The 27,108-nt window shown below is 46.4% G+C and overlaps 1 protein-coding gene and 1 long non-coding RNA gene across 2 annotated transcripts; both read right to left on the bottom strand.

Annotated features, from left to right (window-relative positions):
- Window positions 1-256: 256 nt before the first annotated feature.
- On the bottom strand, window positions 257-26,168 carry LTC4S (leukotriene C4 synthase). The gene is made up of 6 exons (XM_081851495.1): window positions 26,129-26,168; window positions 13,996-14,067; window positions 6,918-7,017; window positions 3,002-3,072; window positions 1,446-1,527; window positions 257-490 (listed from the first exon to the last, which is right to left on the bottom strand). Exons 1-6 carry the CDS (start codon window positions 26,151-26,153, stop codon window positions 379-381), a joined length of 462 nt encoding a protein of 153 aa, XP_081707621.1. The 5' UTR covers window positions 26,154-26,168; the 3' UTR covers window positions 257-378.
- LOC309336069 lies at window positions 10,404-11,457 on the bottom strand. Its single transcript, XR_014153884.1, has 2 exons — window positions 11,192-11,457; window positions 10,404-11,155 (listed from the first exon to the last, which is right to left on the bottom strand). It is a non-coding gene; the product is annotated as an uncharacterized lncRNA (long non-coding RNA).
- Window positions 26,169-27,108: the final 940 nt, after the last annotated feature.

Raw genomic sequence — 27,108 nt, 5'->3', positions numbered from 1 at the left:
TTGGTTATGACAGATACTGTTTAGAAACCATCATGTTGGAGCAGAGTTTCTGAGAGGCAAACTGGGCTGGCCACCTCAGAGCTCACTGATGACTCCCAAAACTTGCTGGCACATAAAAATAATTGTTACTCTAAATCTCTTGCTCACTCTCTCCTGCTAGTTGAAGTTGACCCAATGTCACTTTTAATGTAAAAACTGTTGCAACCACAACACAGCTAAGAAATGTACCGTCACAAAATTGCTTTTTTAAAAAAAGAAATATGTACAATCATTTTAATTTAAAGAAATGAAATGAATGTTGGAATTAAAGTTGAAACCTATGGTATCATAAGCAGGATAATTTACCAGCAGAAGGGCAGTAGATGCTGACTCAGAAGCTCACTTCGGGAATAGAAAACGTGGGAGTGGCACAAAATAGACAAGGAGCCCTGTCACAGACAAGCCGATAAGAATGCAAAGAACTCCAGCACTGAGGTACAAGGGGGCGAGTCTGTGGGGAGGAACAAGAACACAAGATGCTAGTTACTATTAGGATCGGGTGGTCCGTTGTGACACTTATTAAAAGCTTCTCTTGGGTGATGATTTCCATAGTAATATGATAAATAGACTTTGAGACAACTGCAATTAGTTTGAAAGTATAGAAAAGTTTTAGCTCTCACAACCTCATGTGTGTACCATTTGTTAAATCTGGTTTTAAATCTTTTTCTAATTTATTTGGACATTTCTGATGACAACACCAAACAGAATTTCAACAAATAGAAAGTTTTCCATATAACACAGGATCCTGTTGGAACTGGGATGTAACCATACAGTTACTTACAGGACTTATGAAGCTCCTGTCCAGTGACCCCCCCTTCCTGTTCTCTTTCCTAAGAAAGTCACCAGTCAAGTCCAAGCCCCACCCCTCTATAATGATTGCAGGGCATGGGACATCCTTAAGCAGGGCTGTCAGTGCTAGGCCACAGGCAATGATACACCTGTGGAACAGCAGGATTGTGGGGTTTTCCAAAGAGGTTTTGTAAAAAGGAGATCAAGAATGTGAGCCACCTGTGGTTGCTGGAGCAAGGTACTGCTCTCAGTAAAGTCGTCAGTCTGTTTGTGGGGTGTATCATTTCAGGCTGCAGTTGGAGCTCATGGGTTTAAATGCACCTCTGCATCAAGAAGCTACAACACATGCCTATACATAGAAATCTAGATGCCAGGAAAATGGTAATGCCCCCCGATACTTAGTTTTCTATAAGTAAGGAATGTGTTTGGTATGGAAGAGCACTCGACTCTGTATGCCCACCCCCCATTAGTAGCCTGAAGGGATACAAGGTTAGGCTGCCAGTAAGACTGCAGATGCCAGCTAATATCCAGAGGTGGCAGACAGCCACTTGCCTATTTGAGAGAGAAGCTGACAGGCACACTGAAAAACACAGAGCATTGTGCTTAGAACAACTCACCTTCCTTGAGCACATCGTGCATATCCACTAAAGTACTGATAGCGAGCAATCAGATAAAGAACCCCACAGCATGCAGCCAAAACTATAGGAGGAGACAATCAAAGTAGTTATTATGGAAAGACTCAGGAAGATTGACCCTATTTTCAAACAAAAAACCCATCAAAAGCTTAGGCTTACAGTTCATGCTCTTAAGCACTATGCTACAGCAACTCACAAGATACATCCAAGCACACAAAGTTCTGCAGAAGTCCACATCCATCAGTTATTTGGAGAAGGGAACCAAAGCAAAGCAGGAGGCCTTTAGTCTGAGGTCACAACAGCCCCTGCATTAGCCTTGCTTTAATAGAGAAAACAACTATTTATCACACCACCACTACTTGAAGGCATCCTGTGCTATTGTGCCACATTAAATTTGTCAGTGTTTAAGTTGCCACAGGATTCTTGTTTTTGCATTAAAAGCATTAAAATAAGCCTTTGAGGTCTTCCAAATCAATCAGCACCAACTTGGAATGTCATAGCACCTCCCAGCTAGAGGTCAGAAGAGAAGGATTCTACTTAGCCCTCCCCCTGACAGCATAGTGACTTTCCTGGAACTTTAAACATTTCCCCCCTAGGCTCTGGAATAACCATGCTACCACAACCAAAGGGAATTTGGGGAGGAAAGGACTTGCTATGTGGATTGGGCCATTATGTCACATGCTACACAAATCATTTTCTAGATGTGGCTCAAATGAGCATTTGTTTTCACCCTTTCACAAACTTGCAAGCAAAACTGAGGGTAAAAACATGTTAGAGTGGCTTCACACATTACATGTGGCAGAAACAACTGCTGCAGTTTCACCACTGCTTCCTGCAGCAAGCAAGTCAAGTACAGACAGGATACTAACATCTTAAACCCCCTCTGTGCCTGTATCTCTGATTGGACCATGACTTACAGGTTATATTAGTCACACTTTGCAGTGAAAGACACTTGCAGCAATCATGTTTACCATGAATGTGTGCAAGCGACAGAGTGTGCATGTGTGAGTGAGTGAGAGAGCGCATGTGTCTGCAGATGAGACACATAAAGCATCTATGTGCAGGCAACGGCCAAGATCAGCCCAGTGGAATGAGGCCCCTGAGTCTCCACCCATCACATGTGATCTTCAAAAGCAAAATAAGTTGCCCACTTCTAACCTGAAGCATGAAGCCACCTCATTTAAAGAGCAGAAGTCTTGAACCCTTTGCTCAAAATATGCAATAATGTTAGCATAGGGTGTAATCCAACAGAACACTTAAGTGTCTTGTTCCACCAGCACGATGATTTCTACTTGCCCAAGAGAAAGTTCTCCCTCTCTCCTACTCCCACACCAGACAGGGAAGAGGGGTGGGGGGAAGTCCCATTGCACAAGCAGAACTCTTGCACTGAGATGACACGGCAGCTGAGTGCCACCCTTTATGTAGCAACAAACATCATTTTGCAGCTGCGTACGTAGCACAGCGGCAGCAGCTTAGCTGACAAAAACGTTTTATGCTTTTCACATTAAGAGTTTTATGAATTAAGGTTTGCTTTTTACCTTGATGGGAAAAGACTCCAGCCACCCACAAGAGTGAAAGAAATATTGGGAAGTATTCGGTGCAATTTGCTCTAAACAAAACAAAGTAGACAATTAATTAATCTGTAGTTTGGGGATGAGGAGATGACACACAACAGAGGCTTAGACCCTGGATAATATCCCACCTAACCAGCTTATTTAATGACTGGATTTATCATGAAGCACCCCACACTGAGCACAATATCCTTATCTCCAACCCACAACACTATGGTCTAGTTCACACTGCAGAGAATGGACCCATGTCTGGGCTGTACCACTTTAGGACATTTTACATGACTGAATGTCCCTGCAAAGAAAACTCTTCCCTGAGATGAGGATGTCAGAGAGAAGGCTGGAATAGAACCTTTCTCTCCTGACCTCTAGCTAGAAGGTGAAAGTTGGTACCAGTTCATTTGGAATATCTAAAAGGCTTATCTTAATGCTTCCTTGACATTTCATGAGGCAAATGCAAGGCTCTGACATGCTCAATCACTGCCATGAACATGACAAGGGAGAAGAATCCAGGTGCTATCCAATTGTGGCTATACTACTCTGGTACTTGGCGGGTGAGGAACGGCAGCAAGGAACTCATGTTGAATGCAGAGAATCTAAGATTTTCGTTAAAAAGGAACAAAGAAGTTGCTTCTATTGCTGGGAGATACTGAAAATACAGGGAAAATTTTGTGCTATGTAATTCACTATGCTTATATACTGCCATCAATGCACCTTGTGTTACGATTAAGAAAAAAAAATCAGTGGGCTCGCATTCAAAAATTCAACAAACGGGAGACAAGGGAGGAACTGGGTGGGGGTAGCAAAGGAGACAGATAACAAGGGACACATAGGCAACTCTATACAGTGATGCACATATTTAGGCTTAGATGCAGTTTGGTCAAAGGAGGTTGTGCCAAAGCATTCATGGAAAAGGAGAGGTGAAATTTGAAGGAACAGCTGGCACCCTACAAGTGTTCTAAGAGGCAGTTTGAAGCACACACAGGGCAGCAAGGGGGAAAGGGTAGAGTCATTTGAGAGGAGAAGAGCTTCAGAGGTAAGAAGAGTGGAGGTTGTGAACGGAGAACTTCAGAGCAGCCAAGAAAAAGCATGGACCCCAATGCCTGGGGGTGGGGCTCTACTTCCTCCAGTCCCAGAAGTTTGTACTGATGCATACTCTCTTTGCTCTCTGTTCTGTAACCAGTTACTGATCCAAAAGAGGAACTTGCTTATTGTTCTGTGACTGCTAAGCTGAATGGGGGAGTCTTTTTGAAAGTCTTATGTATGCTGTGCTGACTGGATCACTTCTGCCTGTATGCTTGCCACTCTCAAGGAACTCTGAAAGGTTAGCGTGATGGGATGAAAGAAAAGAGGCGGGGGCAAGGACTGCTTGAAGGTTTTCAAGAGAAAGGATGAAGAGGTCACGCTGGATGTCAGAGCAGACAGGAAGCCAAGAGGGAAGAGATCTAAGCAGTGGTATCACGGAACTGCAGTTTTAACAGAGGTGGACATATTTGCCATTGGAGAGCTGAATAAAGGGGACTGAGGTGGGAGAACAACACAAGGTTTATTTAATCATTTTAAATCTCACACTGTGGCACAACGGAGCCCTTGGGACAAGTCACTGCAGAAATATGAGACAGTCCCAACAAAAAATATATAAAATAGAACATATAATAAAATGAAATAGCTATTAAAATCCATTAGAAACCATTCAAAACAGCAGGACAATAAAACAAATCTGATTAGCCACCATCTCAAAACAGTGCTCTTAAGGTACACTACAGAGCAGAAATCTCCCAAGGCCCTGCAGGCCCTGCCCCTTATTTCAGTCAGCCAGATCTTGGATAAGGTTGGCATGTGGGAATGGGCACTTGTTTCCCCAATGTATTCTAGAGTTTAGGTCATTTCAGATTTGAAATTGCCCAGGAAAAAGATATTGTGCCAATGAACTTATCTTGGCCCAGGTAGTATCTGCTTCCTCTGCACTGTATCCATCAGAGAGACATACTAGCACACTTTGAGCTGACTGGAAGTTTCAATTCAGTCTTCAAAAAGACAGGCCGATGTAAATTTATGTTACAGTAGTCCAATCTGGTGATTACCAGTGCACACATCAATCATTAAAAGTCTGAATAGGATACAGCTGGACACAGTAGAGCCCATTTAATTTTAAATGACACACATGTGTGTCTGTTTATGAACAGATGCGGGTGGACTGATGCTTATTTTTAGAATGGCAAAGTCTGCAGGCAGCTACATTCTGCTGAGAGGCAAATTACATATTATACTGCAGCTGTGTACAATAAAGGCCCATGGTCCTCTTTGCTCTCATAAAAGTCCCACTGGAGAGAAAATTTGCATTGGAGAGGTGAAGGCTACTTTGCTTTTCCTCTTAAAATTGCGGGTAGCAGGTTTTGCCCACAACTGTGTTCCAGGTACATGTTTACTTCACAAAAATGGGTCTAGAACCCGAAGGGAGGGTTTAGAGGGAAAGGGAAACATCCAATAAGGGAAAGGTGAAGCCCTCCATTTCTCCCTGTCCTTTGTTCAAAGCAAATTGTCCCCTCCTACCTTGAACTTTGAAGATACGGGGCTGTCAGTGTGAAGTACAGATTGCTCTTAAGCAGTTATCATTTCAGTGTAAAAACAGCAGCATCTTCTCTGATAGAACTTACCTGTCCCCTCCACCATATATTTTGTGACTTCCCATGTGGACACAGGGGTATATGACCATCACTGTTAGTCTATGGCAAGCTTTACTACCTTTAAAATGAATGTGTTAATTGGAACCCACGACAAGGTGTTCATATTTCTGCAGAATTTAAAAGCTCTACTCCTGCAGTTGGAGCATCTCCCAAATAAAAAGCTGTGGGGCGGGAGTGAGGAGAAGAGAAAGAGAAAATGCAAAATAACAACAATCCCTTTTTTCATACACTGAATGCAGACTGTCACGATGTCTTTGCGGAATTCTAAAAGCAATTTTAGCTTCTCCTTTGAAAGTGTCAGTTAGAAACCAGAGTAGGTGGTCAAGTGAGCTGTGCAGAGATGAGTGGGTAGGAATTCTTTACTAAGCAGAGCCTCCCAGTCACAGCTTGCTCTTCCCTGCCATCAGAATTCAGCTGCATGCTGGCCAAAATGCTACCCAAGGGACAAAATCACAAGGGCCACGAAATCACTTCAATGCCAAACATTCACTGAACTGCCGAAAACTGAAGACTATTTGTTCCACAAATGTTGCAATGTATGGAAGGTTTGGTGTTCAAACTCAGTGATCTTGTAGTCACATCACACAGACATAAAATCACTGAGTATAATACACAGTTGTTACACAACTACGGCAAGTAGTAGTATATGAAGAGTCTGAAGAGCAAAGTGTATGTGGTTGCACCTTATCTGTGCCAACCAGCATGTCAGTGTCTCTTAAACTGGTCAAAGGTTTCATCAAAATGTCTTTGCCTGTTCTCACATTGGCCAACCACATGCCTGTGGGAAAACCCCAAACAAGACCACAGCATCTCCTGTTGATGCAACTCTCTTCTAAGAATTTTTCGAACGCAACGTTTGGAGATGATGCATTGCCAGTCTATGCAGCCCGTTGGAGAGACTGAAATGGGGGCGGAGGAAGTATGTGGTTGGTTAACACCCTGATCGCATAAAACACGTGTACAGAATTACAGCTGCTGGTGCCAATAGAAGTTGGTTCTAAGTATGGTTTAGGAACTAAGTATACGACTGTACGGTAACCAATGTCACCACGTGACTGGAAGTATGCCGTTGGGAGATACGTCTACTTGGAGTAATCTAGATTCACATCTCCAGGGGTGGGAAGCTGGAATATAATTATATTATAGAGAAGGGTGGCATGGAAGGGAAAGGAAGGGAAGGAGGAAGCAGGTTAACTTACTGAGCTCTGAAGATCCTTTCAAATTCTGGTGGACCTGAAGTCACAGGAGGAGAGACTTTGCACTTCCGCCGAACGTAGATCACCTGCATGGCAAAATAGGCTGGATGGGAAGTAAAACAAGGAGGAAAGAAAAGCCAGTTATTTCACCCAATGAAGCACAATGGGTTCTCTATTGTTTTTTAAATTATGTTTATTACACTAAATAACAACCAATAGCAGCTAGTTGCACAGTGGATGATGAGCAGTATGCCCATAGTTTGCTCATCTGCACTAGCAAACACCATTCACGTTTCACTTGCAAGAGTAATAAACGAAAGTCTCATTCATTACAGAATCATCCATTTGCAAACTAACCTTTAGTCTCATCATCCTGGTCTTACCTTCCTCTCAACAGCAATAAAGGTGCCTGAAAAATTCTAAAATTGTGCAGCCAAAAACCCACAATTCTCAGCAAGAGACTTAAACTGTGCAATCTGAGCAGATTTATGTTATGTTGTTGATTAGTGTGCATACTTCATTTTGGGTTCACAGTTTTGCTTTGGGTTGCTTTGAAACACTTGATATCAAGGGAATAAGTGTAAAACAGAAATGGGTATAGATCCTGCATGAAGACTCATAACTCAGAGGAGGAGCCATTATAGTCTGTGGCAGCAAACAAACAAGAGGGACAGACACCTTGTGGCACCTAAAAAAAGATTCCTTTCTTTAATGTATTTGTATACCATTTTTTATCACAAGTGATGGCAAATAAATAAATAAAAAGTATAATTACAAGACACAATTAAGATAGCAGTAAAATATCAACAACCTCATTATCAATAGTAAAACCACAAAATCAGAACTATAAAACAAAAACAGGCTCAAGGCTCAAAAACAGGCTAACCAGTGCCACCAAAAACTAGGAAAAGAAACAAGTAAAATTTCCATTGAACAGGGAGGTCCACTTCTTCAGATGCATGCAGTTGTAAAAGGGGAAAACAGGTAAAGGTTGGAGTTCAGTGGCAGTGAAATGCAAAAAGGTAGCCTGCCAACTGAAGATTATGCTTTATGTACCTGACAAAGTGGATTCTAAGCTAGAAAGGGTTATCCTAGGGATTGGGAACTTGTGGCCCTCCAGATGTTGCTGAACTACAACTCCCATCATTCCAGACCACTGGTCATGCCAAGTGAAGATGATGGGAGCTGGAGTCCAAGAACATCTTGGGCCACAGCTTCTCCATCCCAAGCTTGTGCCACACTTAATCTGTTAGTCTTCAAGGGGCCACAAAACTCTGTTGTTTTGGTCCCTAATACCCAAACCATTTTCACATTTTTAAACATTTAATTGAAACAGCCTGGACATTTTCTTTCCCAGCAGTGAAAGCTAGAAAAATGACAACATTTAAATTAACATTTTGATTCTACTCCATCTACCCTAATCAAGAGGTGAAAACTTGAGATATACACTTGATTAAAAAAAATGGTTGACTGTGTAACATCTCCCTCTCCCTTTTTATCTTCATTAATGGAACTGGCACCGTCATCAGATCAGTTCTTGAATGACAGTCTCTAGCAGGCTTCCTCAACCTCAGCCCTCCAGATGTTTTGAGACTACAATTCCCATCATCCCTGACCACTAGTCCTGCTAGCTACAGATCATGATGTTGTAGGGCAAAAGCATCTGGAGGACTAAGGTTGAGGATGCCTGGTCTCTAGTAAGGAGTGAAATTATAATTCAGCAGCCCTTCAAGACCACTGAATTAAGCAGAGAATCAAGCCAATGAGGCCATCGCTTCTTAGAAACACAATTGCACAGATTTGCTCCCAGCTGCCCTTAGCCTAGCATTGTGGCTTATATTAACACGAGAAGGCCAATAAAATCAAGACCTGAGTCCTGCACTGTGAAGTGACAACCAGCCATGCTCTCCCAAGATACCCATTCCATCTCCTGCCCACCCACTCCCTGCAGTTTCCACTTCTCTACCAACATAGACACAGAATTGTATGGTCTCTGGGATTGCTCAGTCTGCATTGCACTGTCAAGTGACAACCTTGGAGGGCAGTCAAGATATAATGACTGGAGAACTAGGTGGCTAAAGGGCTGAATGTATCTAATAGTGAAAACTTTAACAGCAATTGCTATACACCCTGGTACTTCACTTCTGGAAAAAGAGATGCGAGAGCTAAACCCTGGCCAGGGAAAGGGGACACGGACGGACGGACAGACACACACCCTACTCTGAATTGGAAGGTCTTCTTTTTTTATTTGAATATTTAATTGGGTATGTGTATTGCCTGCACCAGAACCTCTAAGCAGCTTACGAAAACACAGAGAATCACAAATACAAAAGTTAATACACATGATTATATCTCAAAAACAACCACCAAGCCCCTCTGTTAAACAAAATCCCCCAATGATTTTGCTCCCTTCTCCATGACCTCCATCTCAGTGCTGACTGCTTTCTTTTAAGTGCTTAGGAACTGTGCCCTTGCAGCACAACATCTTGACAGAAGGGGGGGCACTGAATCAATTTCTCCTAGATTATATTAATTTTATGTCCTTTTTTTTACTCCAGCACTCTGCCTCTCTTATATTCAGATTCAGTCTTCCTCTCCAAAACATCTCTTGGTAATGCTTAGCTCATTTCTCTGGCCACTTTCATCTCTTCTATCATCATCTCCTCAGGCTTTTAGTGTGACTTTTATTCATGCTCCTGCTCCAGCCTTTTTATCTTACTGCATGCTCTAGACATTCTTTACAAATTACTTCTTCACTTCGTGCCTACTCTCGCTCCTTTTTCTCCACTGTATCTTTCAGTTCCCCTTTCCCAGTTTGACTCCTCGATCTCTCAGCTCTCATTTTTCCACATAACTTGCATGTCTCATTCATATCGCTGCATGCTGCCCTAATCTCTAAGCGGTGTGAAATTCCAGGGGTTAAAGGTGCTTACCTTTGTGTTTCCTTTGAAATGAGGGACTCTGGAGACTGTGGTGTCTTTATGATAGAAGGCTTATTTACACATATCTACAACCTGAGCCTACGATGGAGGGGTTCACAGCATTATCACCCCAAGAGGATCTTGCTTCCCTCAAAGCCACAGCCTTGGATTCCAACAGAAATCAGGCATGGCTATGTCTCCCAGATGCACCACCTGCCAGCATCTAGATTCTAGCTCACATAATTCAACTCTCAACTCTGGCACAAAACAATGGGTACACCTAGAGAGGGACACAATTGAAAATACCTGCACCACAACATACCCACTCCTCCCAAACAAACTAAAGAAAATTCCCACAACACTTAACAGGTACACACAGACCATGCTCAAAGCATGGAAAACACAAATAGGCAAACTATCCCCAACCCCATCCCCACTAATCCCCCTGGCGTACCACCCATTATTCCACCATGCAGCACAAAACCTCCAGATAAAAACCTGGCGAACCAAAGGCTTATATCGCCTAATAGACTTTTATAAAAATAACAAACCCTTGTCAACACAAGAAATACAAGACAAACTAGAAGACACCCAAATGCCCTGGTTAACACAACACCAACTACATGCCCTCTTAAACAACCCAACAGTAAAATCAGCAGCAACTAGGCCCCTGACAACCTTTGAAAACCTCCTCCTAACAACAAAGGGAAATGGTAAAGGGACGGTATCCGCAATATACAAAATACTACTCCAAAATCCCGCAAATCCCCTAGACGCAATCAAAAAACAATGGGAGAATGACATAGGTTATGAGATTAACCCCACTCAATGGACCAGAATGTGGTCTAAACCCCCCTTTAAATCCATATCAACGAAAAGAAAAGAACTCACACTGAAACTCACCTACAGGTGGTACCTAACACCAAGGAAACTAGCGCTAATACACCCAGGAACCTCACCAAAATGCTGGAGAGGGTGCACCTCCACAGGCACATACCTTCACATGTGGTGGGAGTCCCCCAAAATCCAACTATTCTGGACAACAGCCATACAAGAAATATGTAAAATAACTAAGCAAGTATTAGACTTCACCCCAGAATTGGCCCTACTAAACATCTTCCAAGACAACAATGCCCATTTACACCACAAAGAACTCATAACCCACCTACTTTCAGCAGCCAGAAACACCATAACCAGACACTGGAGAGACCTGTCAGGAGTAAGCATGGACCAATGGTACCAAATAGTATGGGAAACAGCCCTACTAGAAAAATTAACTAATAAACTGAAACTGACACGGGGACAAACAGAAGAAGACACCTTCACCCCGGTATGGCTCCCCTTTATCACATACACAGCCCAACAGGACAATGACAATAATCCACCAACAGCATACAAATCAATATGGCTAACCTGATCCAAAACACCCACCCACATCACTCACACACGAAAACAAAGATCACCACAGCCAATCACAAACAAACAATCACATCCTAGGCCAACCCCAACCTCTCTCACCACCAAAGGAACACAAGTGAACAACACAAGCACGCTGACACCAAACTACATACATTAAGCATAATAGAAACACCGCTACCCGACCCCACCCCCATCCATCTCCCCTCCCTCCACCCCCCCTTTTTTTTTCTCTTTTTTTTTTCTTCTCCCCCTAATGCCTCAACAAATGAAATGGATTTGTAAAAATGTTACATGGGGGGGGGGGGATACGAGGCATTACACTTACACTGTAAAACAAGAAAACCCTTAATTAAAAAAAAAAAAAAAACACTCTCAACTCTGGCCTTTGTCTTTCTAACTATGACTTCCTTTGTCACCTTAATGGTCCATGCTTAGAGGACCATTACCTTACCAGGAAAGTAGCCTAGCTGTTTCAGGAACTGAATAAACCAATATTTATTAACTGTGAGTGCCTTTAAGGAATACTTTAGCTGCTGCAGAAACTACTCTATAAGACCTGCATTCCTCAGCTGACTTTCATGTTTCTCTGCCTCCACCCGCACTGACTTATTCCAGAAAAGAAAGGGAAAGATTTATTAATTGACTAAGGATGTCAGGCTTTAACGGGAAAGCCAAAAGATAGAAGATATGACTCATATTAGCCTGGGTACTGCCTTTCCAAGGTAAAGATAAGATCGCTCTGGCTTCCTGCACAAGCACTTAATTATTTTTGGTTTTGTGGGGAGGGAGCGCTGTGGTCTAAACCACAGAGCCTAGGGCTTGCCGATTAGAAGATCGGTGGTTCGAATTCCCGCGATGGGGTGAGTTCCTGTTGCTCGGCCTCAGCTCCTGCCCACCTAGCAGTTAGAAAGCACGTCAAAGTGCAAGTAGATAAATAGGTACTGCTCTGACGGGAAGGTAAACAGCATTTCCGTGCGCTGCTCTGGTTTGCCAGAAGCGGCTTAGTCATGCTGGCCACATGACCCGGAAGCTGTACATGGGCTTCCTTGGCCAAAAAAGCGAGATGAGCACCGCAACCCCAGAGTCGTTCGCAACTGGACCTAATGGTCAGGGGTCCCTTTACCTTTTAGGCATGTGTACAGTTCCTTAAGATGCCAAAACAGTCATAGCCATGCATAAATTGGAGGTATCAGCAAATGCAGAGGAACCCCAAAGTTTGCAGAAGTACCACAAAAGAAAAAAATATATTGAGGGAAGAAACCAAGGAGCAGCCCAGTGAGGTACTGACTCGACTGTTTGGGGGGGATGGAAAACCAGAGTAGCACAGGGGAGACATGTCTGATGGACTGGAACAAGGAATGGCAGGGCCTCCACAAATTCTGTTAGTTGGAGCTGGCCCACCCCTGAGGCAAGGTGAGGCAACCACCTCAAGTGGCAGGATCCACAGGGGCAGCTGATCCCTATGTTGCTTCTTGCTGATGTACATACTCAGTCACCCCTTCTTTCCTAGCTGGGAGGTGGGGCACCACTTTATGGTTTGCCTGAGGTGCCATTACTTACTACAATTAGGATCAGTCTTAAATGACACACACTGCTGATTTGCCATCAGGTTTCCATCAAGTTGATTATTTTCTACAATTCTATTTTTAATACTCAAACCTGGTTCCTAAAAATATGCTAGGACAACTGAAATAAAAAAAAATAACAAAAAAGGCAGTTTACTCACATGAACTGCGTGATGTGGGGTTCATCAGCTCCTCTGAGATTATAGTCTCCTCTTTGGGGGGGGGGGAACCCTACAACCTACAGTTTTACTTTTGTTGTAAGGGGAATCATAAACTCATGAAAGTTTGCTCTGCATGTTATCCCCTCATATGAAGACCTCACTTGTATGAACAGGTTTTTTTAAAAAAGGGTAAGACAGTTCCCAGCATATCACCAGAACAGACTTTCATATATTATACATCAGCACACAATAAACACACCACTCTAGCTGACATTTTTAATTGGTCAAGCTGTCAATTCAGGAATTAAAAACAAATCTCACTGTCAGTTTATACCACAACTAAAGGGTTGGGTTTTTTGTGGGGTTTTTTGGGAACAGGCTGCTATCTATCAAGTACACATTAAAGTCTCTTTATATTGTTGCCAGATTTGAACGGTCTTGATCATTATTCTTTCCCCTGCTCATTATGCAAAAAGAATAAAGTTGATTTGAGTGCCTTTTTATGTATTAATCTGCCGTTGCATATGAAATTGCTAGGATGCAATAGGGACACTTTACATTCCATGTACCTCACTTTATGCAGTATTTTGCTCTAACTCCTGGAGACAGAGATTTAAATCATCTTGTTACTACTCAAGGTTTTCCATGAGAGAAGCCTAAATTGCCTAGCAAATTATCCCTTTGATTTAGTTCAGTTAATCTTGACCCTTCTTACCATTTTGTTTCTTCAGGCAATTGTTGGCATTCTAATGAACAAATGTTTTAAAAAGTTGTTTACACCATTATCAACATTGCAAGTATGGCTTTACAATCCAGTTTCCATTCCCTGCTGCTCTAAAATACAAGGCAAGAGTTGCAAGTCAATTATCTTTTTAGACTTTAAAGTTCATCTTTTTCTCCCAACAGCTCCATCAATGGTACATATTTCCTATTTAACTTGAGAGATCTTATTTGGCTTATATTGCCTAAAAAGAGATATTAAACTTGTCTCTAATAGTAGTGGCATGTTCCTTACCTTGCTCCAAGACTCCCAGGACAGTAACAGTGGCCAGCAAGGCTATCTGATGCAGCATGCTGGATCTTGAAACTGCAAGACAAAAGCGAGACAGCTACAAAGCTACACAGACTTTGAAGCTATGACTTTTCTGCTCCTTAATATATGCCCACAGTGGCTGTTAATATAATCAGACAGCACAACCCTCCATTTCCTCTTCCAAAGGGCTGGTTAGTTAACTCACTGCTTGCTGGATGGTTTTGACTGGATCCCGTCAACAGTGGTACTATTGAAACAGTCTGAGCTTCATTTACCTTTTCAATAGTCTATTGTTAAGATGTGGGCACTTCACAATGGCTGAATACCTAGCCTTTTACAATAAGCACTATATGCACCACTTCAGCCATGGTATGATAGGAATTAGTGATATTTTCTTTTCTTTTCTTTTAAATGTCATTCAGTTTTGAGGCCAAAGATTTCTTTTTGGACATTTACTTGCTCACTAGTGAAATACTGAACCAATGTGACAGCAGATGACCACTTCAATGACCAACCTTTGTTTTCTTGCTAGCTAAAGCAATGAAAATTAGAAACCGTGTGCTTTCGGAGTAAAGCAAAAACACAGCATATACACATTTGATTAAGCAGATATAGTCACACTGCTTCCTTCCTATGAGTGACTTGTGAACAGGTGAGAATGAGTGACATCTTGTGAGCACAGGTGCATTTACACAGTTTAATCCAATTTGCCCTCTGGACAAAGTCATCTTGGATTGACTCACATCCCAAAGTTGGTTAGGTCTTCCTTTTCCAATTATACTGGCTGTGCCTGTATATGCAAGGTTTTTAGGTATGCAAGGTTTTTCTTAAAAAGTCAAGAAAACTTATTTCCTGGCCCAGGCCATCATGGGCCTGTTTCTTTTCCCTTCCTGATCACTTTGTCTGAAAGGCAGCATTGGCTGCTGGGCCCATTTCACGTCTTATGGGGCCTTGGACAGGACCTTCTGGTGGCAATGGCAGGCAGAAGCAACAGTGCTCTGAGCAGTATTAGGCAGTCACCATCATAAATGCCCCACAACTGAGAATCCTGTGGCCCTCCAAATGTTCTTGGACTCCAACTCCTATTTGCCCTAGCCAGCATGCCTGTTCTGCCCACCAGTGAACTACCGGGTTCCCTTCAAGGTGTTAGCATCAGTGTATCAAGTCCTAATTGGAATCAGAGTGCTTAAAAAAGCCCCTCTATCAATATCAACAATCTTGGGACCTACAATCAACAGGAGAAGCCCTGTTGGTGCTGCCTGCTTTGTGGATTAAACAGTGGATCAGCAGGTTTGCTCGCTGCCACTTTGGGCCATCTTCCTTATCATTGCTTTGCTCCTCCTGCATCCTGATTTTAAGGAGCAAGTTAGCTGGTAATGGAAGAGGCACTCCTGCAGGTATTTGGGTCCCAAGCTATTTAGGGCTTTGTAAGCCATTGTTAATACCTTGATGCAAACTCAACTGCACATCTCCTACCTGCTCAATGGACATGGAGATTGCCCTGGGGAGGGGAACCTGGAAGAATGTGTAGATGCTGTTGATGTGTTCTGCTTCTCTTATTTTGCAGCAGTCTCCTGTAGTGCAGACAGATGATACTGCATGGAATGTAGTAACAACCTTTGAACATCCTCCATCTCTCCCCAACCACACAATCACTTTGCAGTACTTGCTGTTAAGGCATTTGCCATTGTCATTTAAGTTGGGCTCTCATACAAAGGAGGACACTTGCCAGCCATGCTTGCTGTGCTGCCTAATTTGTCAGCATCTAGCATGGCTGCAGCTGTAGGTGCCACCTTGATGTGAAGAAGTGGATGTGGTGGCTGAGTCATAGTGCAAATGTCACCACCCATGACTTCAAAAAGGACTGGATGCAATTACCTGGGAAATAATGTGTGGTTCTTTTTGAAAATTTGGGATAACTCCCATTGGACATGCTGGAACTTAATGGTGTGACTGAGTTGGGCAGGGGTTGAGGGCATCACTATTGTTGATCCCTGAAGATAAAGGACTGTTCATACATCTCCATTTCTCTGCCATCTATAACTTACTTTTTCATATGTCCAAGCAGCCAACAAGGTCTCTACCCTTTTCCTGCCATCCCAGGCTGTGCCCTCCTGCTTTTCCTCCCTGCCTCCTATCACACTGTCGGGGGAAAAATAATTTCCTTTCTATCTCTCTCTCCCCCATTCTGTGTCTTACACACACAGACTCCAATGACCAATGCATAAATATTCTGGATAGTTAAAGACCTATCAGTACAGCAGCATACATGGTGCTGCTGCTCCCCCAAAATAAACATTCCTATCTGGATTCTGGGCTCCAAGAGCTGCACATTGACATAAATGCCTTGACCTCCAAAATAAAACTTGGGCAACTCTTGCTATTCTCTGCACTACCCCAAACCAGCCTCAGTCCTTCCAAGTAACTCATTTTCTATATCTGCTCCAGCAGCCAAGATTCCCCCACTTCCACCAGCTGTTCAGGGCCACACATCAATAGTCATAAGCAAGCTGTTCACAATGCATTTTTCAGGTATTAGGAATGCCTTGATAGATTATCACAGTAAGAAAATACTGCACACAGATTGGCAAAATGAGTGCCAAGCACAAGTCAAGCGTTAAAACAAAATCCAGGGAATGCAAATCACAATTCTTATTTGAAAAGGCTTTTTCGAGAGTGGTCTTTGTTTGTGTGCTCTCATGCATGTGCGGAGGAAGGAAATGTAAAAACAAATCATCAGATGGTATTGATGAAGCAGAGATAGATTTTCAAATAGCAAATCTGAAACAGTAAAAAAAACCTGTATTGAAGATTATACTTGAATACAAATCTTCCTTTTTTGAAATGTCTAATGTACTTTCTTAAAGCACTTATTGAAACTTATAGCAATGTGAAAACTTTAGATATCTCATAGAAATAGGAGGCAATATCAAAATCAGAGTAAACCTATTGATTTAAATAAGTCTGCTCTAAGTATGACTAATGTCACCCACTGTGTAGTTTAACTGGAGGCAAGTGAAGAACACAAGACTTATTTGAAATATATTTTCATATTAAAATCCTCCTGCTCCGTTTCATTTTTTCCCACTAAAGGAGCTGATAAAAAATGGAATTTGCAGATGTATTCAAATTACATTTGCTTAGAAATCCCACAGGATTCAATAATGCAGCTCAGCAAGGTGCGCAGACGACTACAGTATTTTTCTGCAAGCCCTGTGCACTGAGGGATGGAAGTGAAACAAGAACTTATGTCTTCCTTGCTCATCCCTGAACCATCTAGGCCATCTAGGGTGAAGGTCTGATATCAGAATACTATCAATAATCTGTGACAACTAATGTAAGATTTTCCAAAGCGTTTATAATGCTTTCTCCCTAGGAAATACAAAAGGAATTAAAAAATGTGTGTGTGAAAAACTGACCCAGTATCCTCCTGAGTTTTAAATCTACTTTACATTTTTTTTTAACCTCTGTTGAAATACCGTATTTTTTGCTCTACAGGACGCACTTTTTCCCCTTCAAAAATGAAGGGGAAATGTGTGTGCGTCCTATGGAGCGAAGACGCCATAGCCCCACTACCCTCTCCTGGCTGGAGAGGTGACGCACAGCTATGGCTGGAGCCTCTATAGCCGCGCGTCACCTCTCCAGCCGGGAGAGCGCACGCGGGGCAAAAGAAGCCATAGCCCCGCGACCCTCTCCCGGCTGGAGAGGTGACGCGCGGCTATGGCTGGAGCCTCTCCGCTGCACCTTTCTGCTGCTCCCTGACCTGTATCTTTGGGGCTGGTGGTGGGCTTCCCCCCGCCAGCCCCAAAGAGCAGGTCGAAAGAACCTGAAGCCTGGAGAGCGAGAGGGGTCGGTGCACACCGACCCCTCTCGCTCTCCAGGCTTCCAAGGTAGCCGCCTGAATGCACCTTAAACAGCACCTTGTTGTAGAGCGGGAAAACAAGAGGGGGAAAATTCTCCCCCCTATAAAACAAGATGCATCCTATTGTCCGGTACGTCCTATGGTGCAAAAAATACGGTACATTCCAAAATAATTCTAAAAGTCATGACACCTATGAGGATTATTCCATTTTTCATAGATCAATAATTTAAGATGGCAGAACAGACTAGAGTCAGGGTCTCTGTACAACAGCCTGCAGCCAATTCTACAGCCATGAACTCTAGAGAAACCTGCACATGTGCTTTTTAGCAAGTGGATCCATGGCAAATGGGGCTATAAAGTCTCTTCTGAATGCCAAAGGACAAGTTGCTACTCCACAACTTCATGGTGCGATTCTCATGACGGTCCTTAAGGCATCGCAGCCCAACCTTTCTTAAAATTCTTGCCAGCTCTGTCAGTTTGTGGCCAGTATGTTGCACCGCTCTTCCACCACCAGAAAAAGCAGCTCTTTTTAGCATCTTGTACTGCAGTGTTTAAAACCATAAGAGAAACAGACAGCTAAAAGTTGCATCTCTACTGTCCTCCTAATTTAATATATAACTGATGGCTGAACAAAGTTTGGCAAATCATTTAGCAAGACCCTAAGTTATTTATACAGTAGAGCAGCGATGGGAAACCTCATGCCTCTGGGCCAAAATCCAGGCTCCCTATCTGATCCTTAAAGACTCTCCACAGACCACAAGACTCTCTGCTCAGACCATGCTCTTCGCCAGCCCTATTCCACCCCACCCCAAAGTAGCTTTGCCTGTTCGGAATGTATCCGTCTCTTGGTTGGCTAGATGGAGAGATGGATGTGCAGATGTAGAGAAACACCTGACTTCTGAACGGCTGGGATACAGCTTAGAGGTACATCTGTTGCTCCGCTCACTTTGGTCTCTGGCCCTACTCACGAAAAAGATTCCTCCGTCCTGTGCTGGAGTATCCATGTACAAAGTATCTCAAACCAAGGAAGTGTAACCCCAATCCCAAGACCCTGGCGCAACCCCAAGATCCCTCTGATTTAGCAGCAGCAAAAAGTGGGGGGAAGTAGACCCTGTTTAAACTTCTCCATCCAGCCCAGCACCCTGATGGGAATGGGAATTGCTGCTTCCCCAGTCAATCAGATCAAACATTTGATGAACATGGAGGGGGCAATAACCGCGCCACCTCTGCTGGTCTGCACAGATCAGCTGAGGAGTGGGAGCTGTGTGTGGCTGGGTCCATTCTGTGTGTGTACATGAAGGTGATGGCATCCATCACTGGCATACAGACCCAGGAGAGTTAACCAAGGGTGAAAGTGGCCCTCAAGCCAAAGGAGGTTAGCAACCCCTTATCTAATACTTGCACATGTCTTTGTGACTACAAAGCACACAAGTATCTTAAACGGAACAGTCTATCCCCCCACCCCCGAGTGATACTGCATCTATTAAGGGTTCAGACTAGAATATGAATATCCTGTAACCACAAAAAAAAGATTAAAATAGAATCTCAAGCTAAAAGCACAATTGATTCCTGCAAAAGATCTGCACCAGAACTGTGAAAATCGCTGATTCAGCTTGGATGGACTGATAGAAGTCAGAAATACTTTATTTTTGTTCTGATGCAAAACATGATTCTTCAGTTTGAAAGGGGAAACAGATAAAAGTTACTTACTGTCACAGCCACCCAGGTGGGTCCCAGCTCACGAGAGACCTTACTCCGTTATAGTTTACTTACAGGAAAAGTTTATTGAAGATAATTGCTTCTTTCACAGTTCAGCATTGTGGCTGTACGTCTGTCACGTTAGACCGCCGAAGTCCCCCTCTGACTCCTCCCCTCCTCCACACCAACTTAATAGCCTGGCTCTAGACCACCTCTTCCTCTCCTTTCTTTTCCGCAGGGTCTTTCTGCCCCCCTGGGTTCTCTCTTTCCGGGATTCGCCTGAGGCTGAATCCTCTGCCGCCTCCTGCCCCCTCCTTCTGGCTTTGGGGCCGGGCTCCTCCTCTGAGCTTTCCCCACTTCCGCGCGCCTCTATGTTTGAACTTGGCGCGCGTACGTTGCTTTTGACCTTTCCTTCGTCCTCTATACTGCCCCCTGTTCCACTCTCTACCCTTTCCGGCTGAACACCTTGCTCCAACCCCCTCTCTCTGTTTTCTCCTGTTCCTCCTCCCTCCGAGAGGCTGACAACTCCACCCCCTTTACTCCGTTCCGGCTGAGACCCCTCTGACAGCGTCTGTGCTTCACTGGGCTTTCTCCCCTCCTTCCCTGACTTTTCACAGCTTCTCTCTTCTCCTGCTTTTCGCCTGATCATGCTAGCTCCCTTTTGGGAATCCTCTGACTCACTGCTTAGGCTCATAGATTCCCTTCGAATTCCGTCATCTTCTTCCTCGTCTCTCTCTCCCTCCTCCCACTCGCTTTCCGTCTCCTCTGCCATCTCCTCACTTCTCCCAGAAACCCTGACATCCATCCCCCCCTCGAAGCCCCCCCTTCCCCCCTCCCGGTCGCTGGGTGCAGGTTGAGGGAAATGTGGTTCTTCCTGGGTCGGTTCAGGATACCGGGTGTCCACGTCAATCTTCTCCTCTGGCAGCTCCGTATACGTGTGTTCGAACTCGGGTTCCCCCCCTGAAGGCATCACAGTCTCTTCCTCCCTCACTGCTTCTCCTGGCGCTGCCTGCCAAGGACCTATCATCCACCTCTGACTCCATACCTCCCTTGGCTGATCCACCCACCAATAAGGGTTTGTCTCTCCCCCCCCCAGGCGGGGATCCCTGGTCGGGCTTGTTTTGGGCGTAGAGCCCTCGGGCGAGGAGAAACCCCCGAACGTGCTGCCCGACAAAGTGGGCGTGAAAAGCCAATCATCAAAATACTCCTCGGGCATGGGTTTGTGCGGAAAAATTGCATGAAACTCCTCCTTCAACAGGGGTTCGTCCAAAGCGTAACCCGGCACCCAGCTATTTGCAGAGACTGGAGTGCCTTCCCTGGCGAGAAAATATTCAACTCCCTCCTCCCCCCATCGTGAATCCAGTATCTCTGTGACCTCATTAAGAGGTTCTGGTCTTGGCGACTCCCCTCTCTCAGGCGCCCTTCTACGTGGCTCTGGAGGTGCTCCTGACTCTTGAAACCTGTGTGGGGCTTTGTAGGGAGTGAGCACCGACCTATGAAAGACCGGGTGCACCCTGGAGCCCTCCGGAAGGGCTAGGCGAAAAGCCACCGGATTGATCTTAGCCTCAACTTGATATGGTCCTAGCTGCCTGTGTTCTAACTTCTTTTTGGCCAACGACCTGGCCGGCATCGCGTGGGCTGCTAACCATACCCAGTCCCCAACCTGAATGTCTTCCCCCGCCCTTCTGTGTTTATCGGCTTGCACCTTATACGCCTGCTTTGCCAGCTCCAAATGTCTCCGCAGCTCCTCGTGCACCTCTTGCAACTCTGCTGCAAACTGGTCGGCATTTTGAGGTCCCCCCCCTTCAGGTGCTGTAAAGCTCGGGAAGGTTCTGGGATGACGTCCATAGTTCGCGAAGAAAGGCGTCACCCCGGTGGATGCGTGCTTCGTGTTGTTGTAGGCGAACTCAGCCATCGGCAGGTAGTCCACCCACGCCGCGGGTCGCTGGTTGGCGTAACACCGTAGGTACTGCTGCATGATCGCGTTGACCCTCTCCGCTTGACCGTTGGTCTGTGGATGCCTCGCCGACGTCAGGTTGATCTTGACGTGCAAGATACCCAGAAGCTTCCGCCAGAAAGTGGAAACAAATTGGCGCCCCCTGTCGGACAAGACGGACTGCGGTAGTCCATGCACTCTGAAGACGTGATCGATGAAGAGCTTTGCGGTCTGTTCTGCCGTCGCCACCTTGGCACAAGGAATGAAGTGCGCCATCTTGGTGAACAAGTCCACAACCACTAACACCGCCGTCTTACCTCTGGAGCTGGGCAGGTCTGTAACAAAGTCCAACGCTACCCTCTCCCACGGTTGCTGCGGTGTCTCCAGCGGTTCTAACAATCCCGCCTGCTTCTGATGCACTGGTTTGGACCTCTGGCAGATATCGCACCTGGCTACGTAGTCCGCCACCTCTCCTCTCATCTGGGGCCACCAAAAGTCCCTTGCCACCAACTCCATCGTCTTCTCTTTGCCGAAATGGCCCGCACTCGGGGCATCGTGCAATTGTTGCAAAACCGTGGCGCGAAGCTCGTCGGTGGGCACGTAAAGGGCGCCCTTGCGAGTCAAAAGTCCATCCTGCAACTGAAACTCATTGTTGTCAGGCGACCCTCTGCGGAGCTCCTCCATCTTGGATTGTGCAAACTGATCCTCTTGCAGCGCGCGTCGCACCGCGTCCAGGTCGACTGCAATGGTAGCGCACGTCCACGCCTGCGGTGCGAAAATGTACTTTGCTGCGATTGGAGCTACTTCCTCCAGGTATTGAGGCTTTCGGGACAGCGCGTCTGCTATAACATTGGAGTCTCCAGGGATGTATTCTATTTTGAAATCGAAATCCGCAAAGAATTCCGCCCAGCGCATGTGTCGTTGGGTTTGCAATTTAGCCGTCCGCCAATACTCCAAGTTCTTGTGATCCGTGCGGACCTGCACCGTGTGCTTGGCTCCTATCAAGAAGTGTCGCCACGCTTTGAAAGCTGCATGAATGGCCAACAACTCCCTGTCCCATATGGTGTAGTTGCGCTCCGTCTTGCTGAGCTTCCGGGAGTAGAATGCACCCGGTCTCCAGTTGCCTTGCGAATCCTCTTGCAAGAGGACGGCCCCAACTGCTCTGTCTGATGCATCTGTCTCTACCCGCATGGGCCTGCCAGGATTCACGTGCAGCAGCTGCTCCTCGGAGGCGAAAAGGCTTTTAAGCTTCCGAAAGGATCGCTCTGCTTGTTCGGTCCAGACGAACTTCTTCTTCTTGGAACTGAGGGTGTCAGTGATTGCCGCCGTCGCGTTTGCAAAACCTTTAATAAACTTGCGATAAAAATTGGCAAAGCCGATGAACCTCTGGACCTCCTTCCGATTTCGAGGGCTTTTCCAGTCCAACAGCGCTTGGACTTTAGTCTTGTCCATGGCCAGTCCCTCGTCGGACAGCTTGTAGCCAAGGAAATCTACCTCTCTCACATCAAACTGGCACTTCTCCAACTTGGCGTACAGCCTGTGTTCCTTCAGCCTCTGCAGAACTTCCTTCACGTCCTTATCGTGATCCTCTGGCGATTCCGAGAAAATCAGGATATCGTCGAGAAAACAGACACACTTCTTGTAGAGGAGACCTGCCAGGACGTGATGCATGAATGCTTGGAAAACATGGCTGCCATTTTGTAGACCGAAGGGCATAACTCTGTATTCGTACGTGCCCAAAGGAGTGAACATGGCCGTCTTCCACTCGTCGCCCTTCCTGATGCGGATGAGGTTGTAAGCTCCACGTAAATCCAGCTTGGTAAAAATCTTCCCCCTCCTGACTGTAGCCAAAAGGTCGTCAATTTTGGGCATGGGGAAGGCCTTGGGCTTGGTTAGTCTGTTTATGAACCGGTAGTCCACAATGAGCCTCTTCTGGGGCGTGTCTTTCTTTTTCACAAAGAAAACAGGACTGCCTCCCGCTGCTTTAGATTCCTGGATGAATCCGCGCTTGAGGTTGTGTTCTATGAACTCCCGAAGCTCTTGCAGCTCGTCTTCCGACATGGAGTACAGCTTGGCAGTTGGCAACTGCGCGCCTGGCACTAAGTCAATCGCGCAGTCGTAAGGTCTGTGAGGCGGCAATTTGTCAGCTTCCTTTTCGCAGAAAACCTCCAAGAACTCCGCGTACTTGTGAGGAACCGCTTGCACCATACTCAGATGCAGCTGCTGTTCGGCTTCTCCTCCTTGATCGGTTTGGATGCAATTCTGGGCGCAATACGATGAACAAAAGGTGATCTGCCTCTGGTACCAAGCAACCGCGGGACTGTGCCTGTCCAGCCAACTCATGCCCAACACGATGGGCGTGTCCGATAAGTGGGTGACATTGAAACTAATAAGCTCTCGATGGTCTCCAATTTGCATCATCATGGGAGGGGTTTGCTGCACCACTTGCCCCCCCAGCAACTTCCTGCCGTCTACCGTGACCACGTTCAGAGGCGTCGTTGCAGGCAGGAGCGCTATGTTATGCTGCTTGACGAACTGTAATCCCACGAAATCGGCGTTGCTTCCCGAATCGATGGTTGTTGGAACCTCGAGAAGTCGCCCATCAGGCAGCTGGAGTGTTGCTGTGAGTAAAACTGCTGGTTTGGGAGGTAAAGGGTCCATGCGCTGCAAGGATGTTGGGGACTTCTCTACAGATCCGCCTGGCTGAGCCCCAGTAGCTCTGCTTCCAGCCAGGCACTGCAGTTTCCCTGAAGCTGCTCCTCTGATTGCACCTCTGCTGTCACAGTTGCTAGTGCTGCAGTGTGCTTCTGGAGCCTCTGGGGGCACTCTTTCGCCATATGGTGTGCACTGTCGCAGATGTAACACTTCCTGGTCCCTCTAGGAGGCTTCGCTTTGGCTGCAGCAGGGATGGGGCTCTGGGATGGCTTTTGAGCCCTAGCACCACCAATCTCCATTGGCTCTTCGCCTTCCTTCCCCATCGGTGAGGGGTGCGCACGGCTGAAATCCCTGTGCACAAAAGGGAGAGCTTTTGCTTGCGCGCGCGCTTGGGGCCCCCCCTCCTCGTGCCACGGACGTCCCTCATGTCGAATTCCTATAGCCAAAGCCCGTTGCACCACGTCTTCCAGGGTCTGGGGTCTGTCCCCCCTTGCGATCTCATCCTTGACGGAGGGGCTCAATCCCTCCCAAAAAAGATCCCTGACCGGTAGACTGTCCTTCGGCCAATCTAAGGCGGTGAGCAATGCAAAAAATTTAGAATGATATTGGCGTACAGTGGCTCTCCCCTGCCTCAGCCCGTGCATCTGCCGGCGCGCAATGTCCTTATCCACAGAGGATTGAAAACAAGCATCCATTGCCTTGATAAACGCATCTGCATTGCGACGGGCTGGTCCATCTTCGCGCCACAGATTGCGTAGCCAAGCCCTGGCCTCCCCATGCAGGTGCGAAACAATAAATCCCACTCTCTCCTCCTCATCTCTAAAATCATGACGGAGTAAATGCAGTGCATACACGACATCTGCCCTGAAGTTGGGATAGTCTTGCAAGTTGCCATTAAAATGCGAAACTAGGGCACCCCCCCTCCTTCCAAGCGCAATGCCCTCCGCTCTGGAGCCCGGGGTCCCCGCCTTGTCCGCATTTTCCCACCTTGCTTGCAAATCCTGGCACGCTTTCTCCAAGTCAGCATTCTTCTTCTGCGAAGCAATGACTGCCGTTGTGAGAGTGGTAATCTGATCCCGGAGTGCAGCCAGCTGTTCCTCAGCACTCATGGCTGCCCCGTTCGTGAGCTTCGCAAAAAAAAATTTTTGCTTTCAGAGGGAGGGGGACTTTCGGTCACAGCCACCCAGGTGGGTCCCAGCTCACGAGAGACCTTACTCCGTTATAGTTTACTTACAGGAAAAGTTTATTGAAGATAATTGCTTCTTTCACAGTTCAGCATTGTGGCTGTACGTCTGTCACGTTAGACCGCCGAAGTCCCCCTCTGACTCCTCCCCTCCTCCACACCAACTTAATAGCCTGGCTCTAGACCACCTCTTCCTCTCCTTTCTTTTCCGCAGGGTCTTTCTGCCCCCCTGGGTTCTCTCTTTCCGGGATTCGCCTGAGGCTGAATCCTCTGCCGCCTCCTGCCCCCTCCTTCTGGCTTTGGGGCCGGGCTCCTCCTCTGAGCTTTCCCCACTTCCGCGCGCCTCTATGTTTGAACTTGGCGCGCGTACGTTGCTTTTGACCTTTCCTTCGTCCTCTATACTGCCCCCTGTTCCACTCTCTACCCTTTCCGGCTGAACACCTTGCTCCAACCCCCTCTCTCTGTTTTCTCCTGTTCCTCCTCCCTCCGAGAGGCTGACAACTCCACCCCCTTTACTCCGTTCCGGCTGAGACCCCTCTGACAGCGTCTGTGCTTCACTGGGCTTTCTCCCCTCCTTCCCTGACTTTTCACAGCTTCTCTCTTCTCCTGCTTTTCGCCTGATCATGCTAGCTCCCTTTTGGGAATCCTCTGACTCACTGCTTAGGCTCATAGATTCCCTTCGAATTCCGTCATCTTCTTCCTCGTCTCTCTCTCCCTCCTCCCACTCGCTTTCCGTCTCCTCTGCCATCTCCTCACTTCTCCCAGAAACCCTGACACTTACCATGCAAGGCGCTGGCTGCTATCATTCTGTGGTCTGTGCATTTGTCATGCGAACCAGTAGCCTGCAAAGTAAGTTTTCTTGGAAAGGAGCAGAAGAATATTTTATGCAAAAGAACAACATACAATTGTACATGGGATTTTACTCTAACCTATAACATGATAGCACATTAACACCTATACACTCCTCACACATTAACATTTTAGGTGTACAGTGGTGCCTCGCAAGACGAACGCCTCGCAAAACGAAAAACTCGCAAGACGAAAGAGTTTTCCGTTTTTGAGTCGTTCTGCAAAACGAATTTCCCTATGGGCTTGCTTCGCAAGAAGAAAGCCCATAGGGAAATCTCCGGGGACCTCTTTTAAATGCTGGCGGTGGGGAGCAAAGCCTTTCGCCCCCCTCCGGCCTTCAGAAGAGGTCCAGGAAGGCCGGTGGGGGCCAAAAGGCTTTGCTCCCCAACGCCAGCATTTTAAAAGCGGTCCGGGATAGCAGGGAAGCGCGCTGCGCTTTCCCGCTATCCCGGACCGAAATGCTGGCCGTCGGGAGCAAAGACTTTCGCCCACCGCCGGCCTTCAGAAGAGGTCCTGGACCTCTTCTGAAGGCCGGCGGGGGGCAAAAGTCTTTGCTCCCCCCTGCCTGCCTTCCCGGGATAGCGGAGAAGCGCAGCGCGTTTCTCCGCTATCCCGGACGGCTTTTGAAGGCAGGCGGGGGGGGGGGAGCAAAGACTTTCACCCACCGCCTGCCTTCAGAAGACCTCCGCTGTCCCGGGGGCTTTTAAAATGCTGGCGGTCGGCAGCAAAGCCCTCCTGTCCCTGGAGCTTGCGGGGCGGGAGGTGGGGAGAAGGGCTTTTCTTCCCACCGCCAGCCTTCAGAACAGCCTTCTGAAGGCTGGCGGTGGGAAGAAAAGCCCTTGTCCCCCCCCCCAGCCTTCAGAAGAGGTTGGGGGACAGACTGGAATGCATAGGAATGCATTGATTGATTTT

Source organism: Podarcis erhardii (genome assembly GCF_964252035.2).
Source record: "Podarcis erhardii genome assembly, chromosome: 2".
Taxonomy (NCBI): domain Eukaryota; kingdom Metazoa; phylum Chordata; class Lepidosauria; order Squamata; family Lacertidae; genus Podarcis; species Podarcis erhardii.
Note: the sequence above shows the minus strand (reverse complement) of the source record. Positions and strands in the feature narration are given on the sequence as shown.

Coding starts and splice junctions, on each gene's coding strand:
- LTC4S (XM_081851495.1), bottom strand. CDS start 26,153: ATGATAGCAGCCAGCGCCTTGCATG. Junction 3,073..6,917: donor GAAAGGATCTTCAGAGCTCA/GTAAGTTAACCT, acceptor TGTTTTGTTTAG/AGCAAATTGCACCGAATACT. Junction 491..1,445: donor GCACGATGTGCTCAAGGAAG/GTGAGTTGTTCT, acceptor TCCTCCCCACAG/ACTCGCCCCCTTGTACCTCA.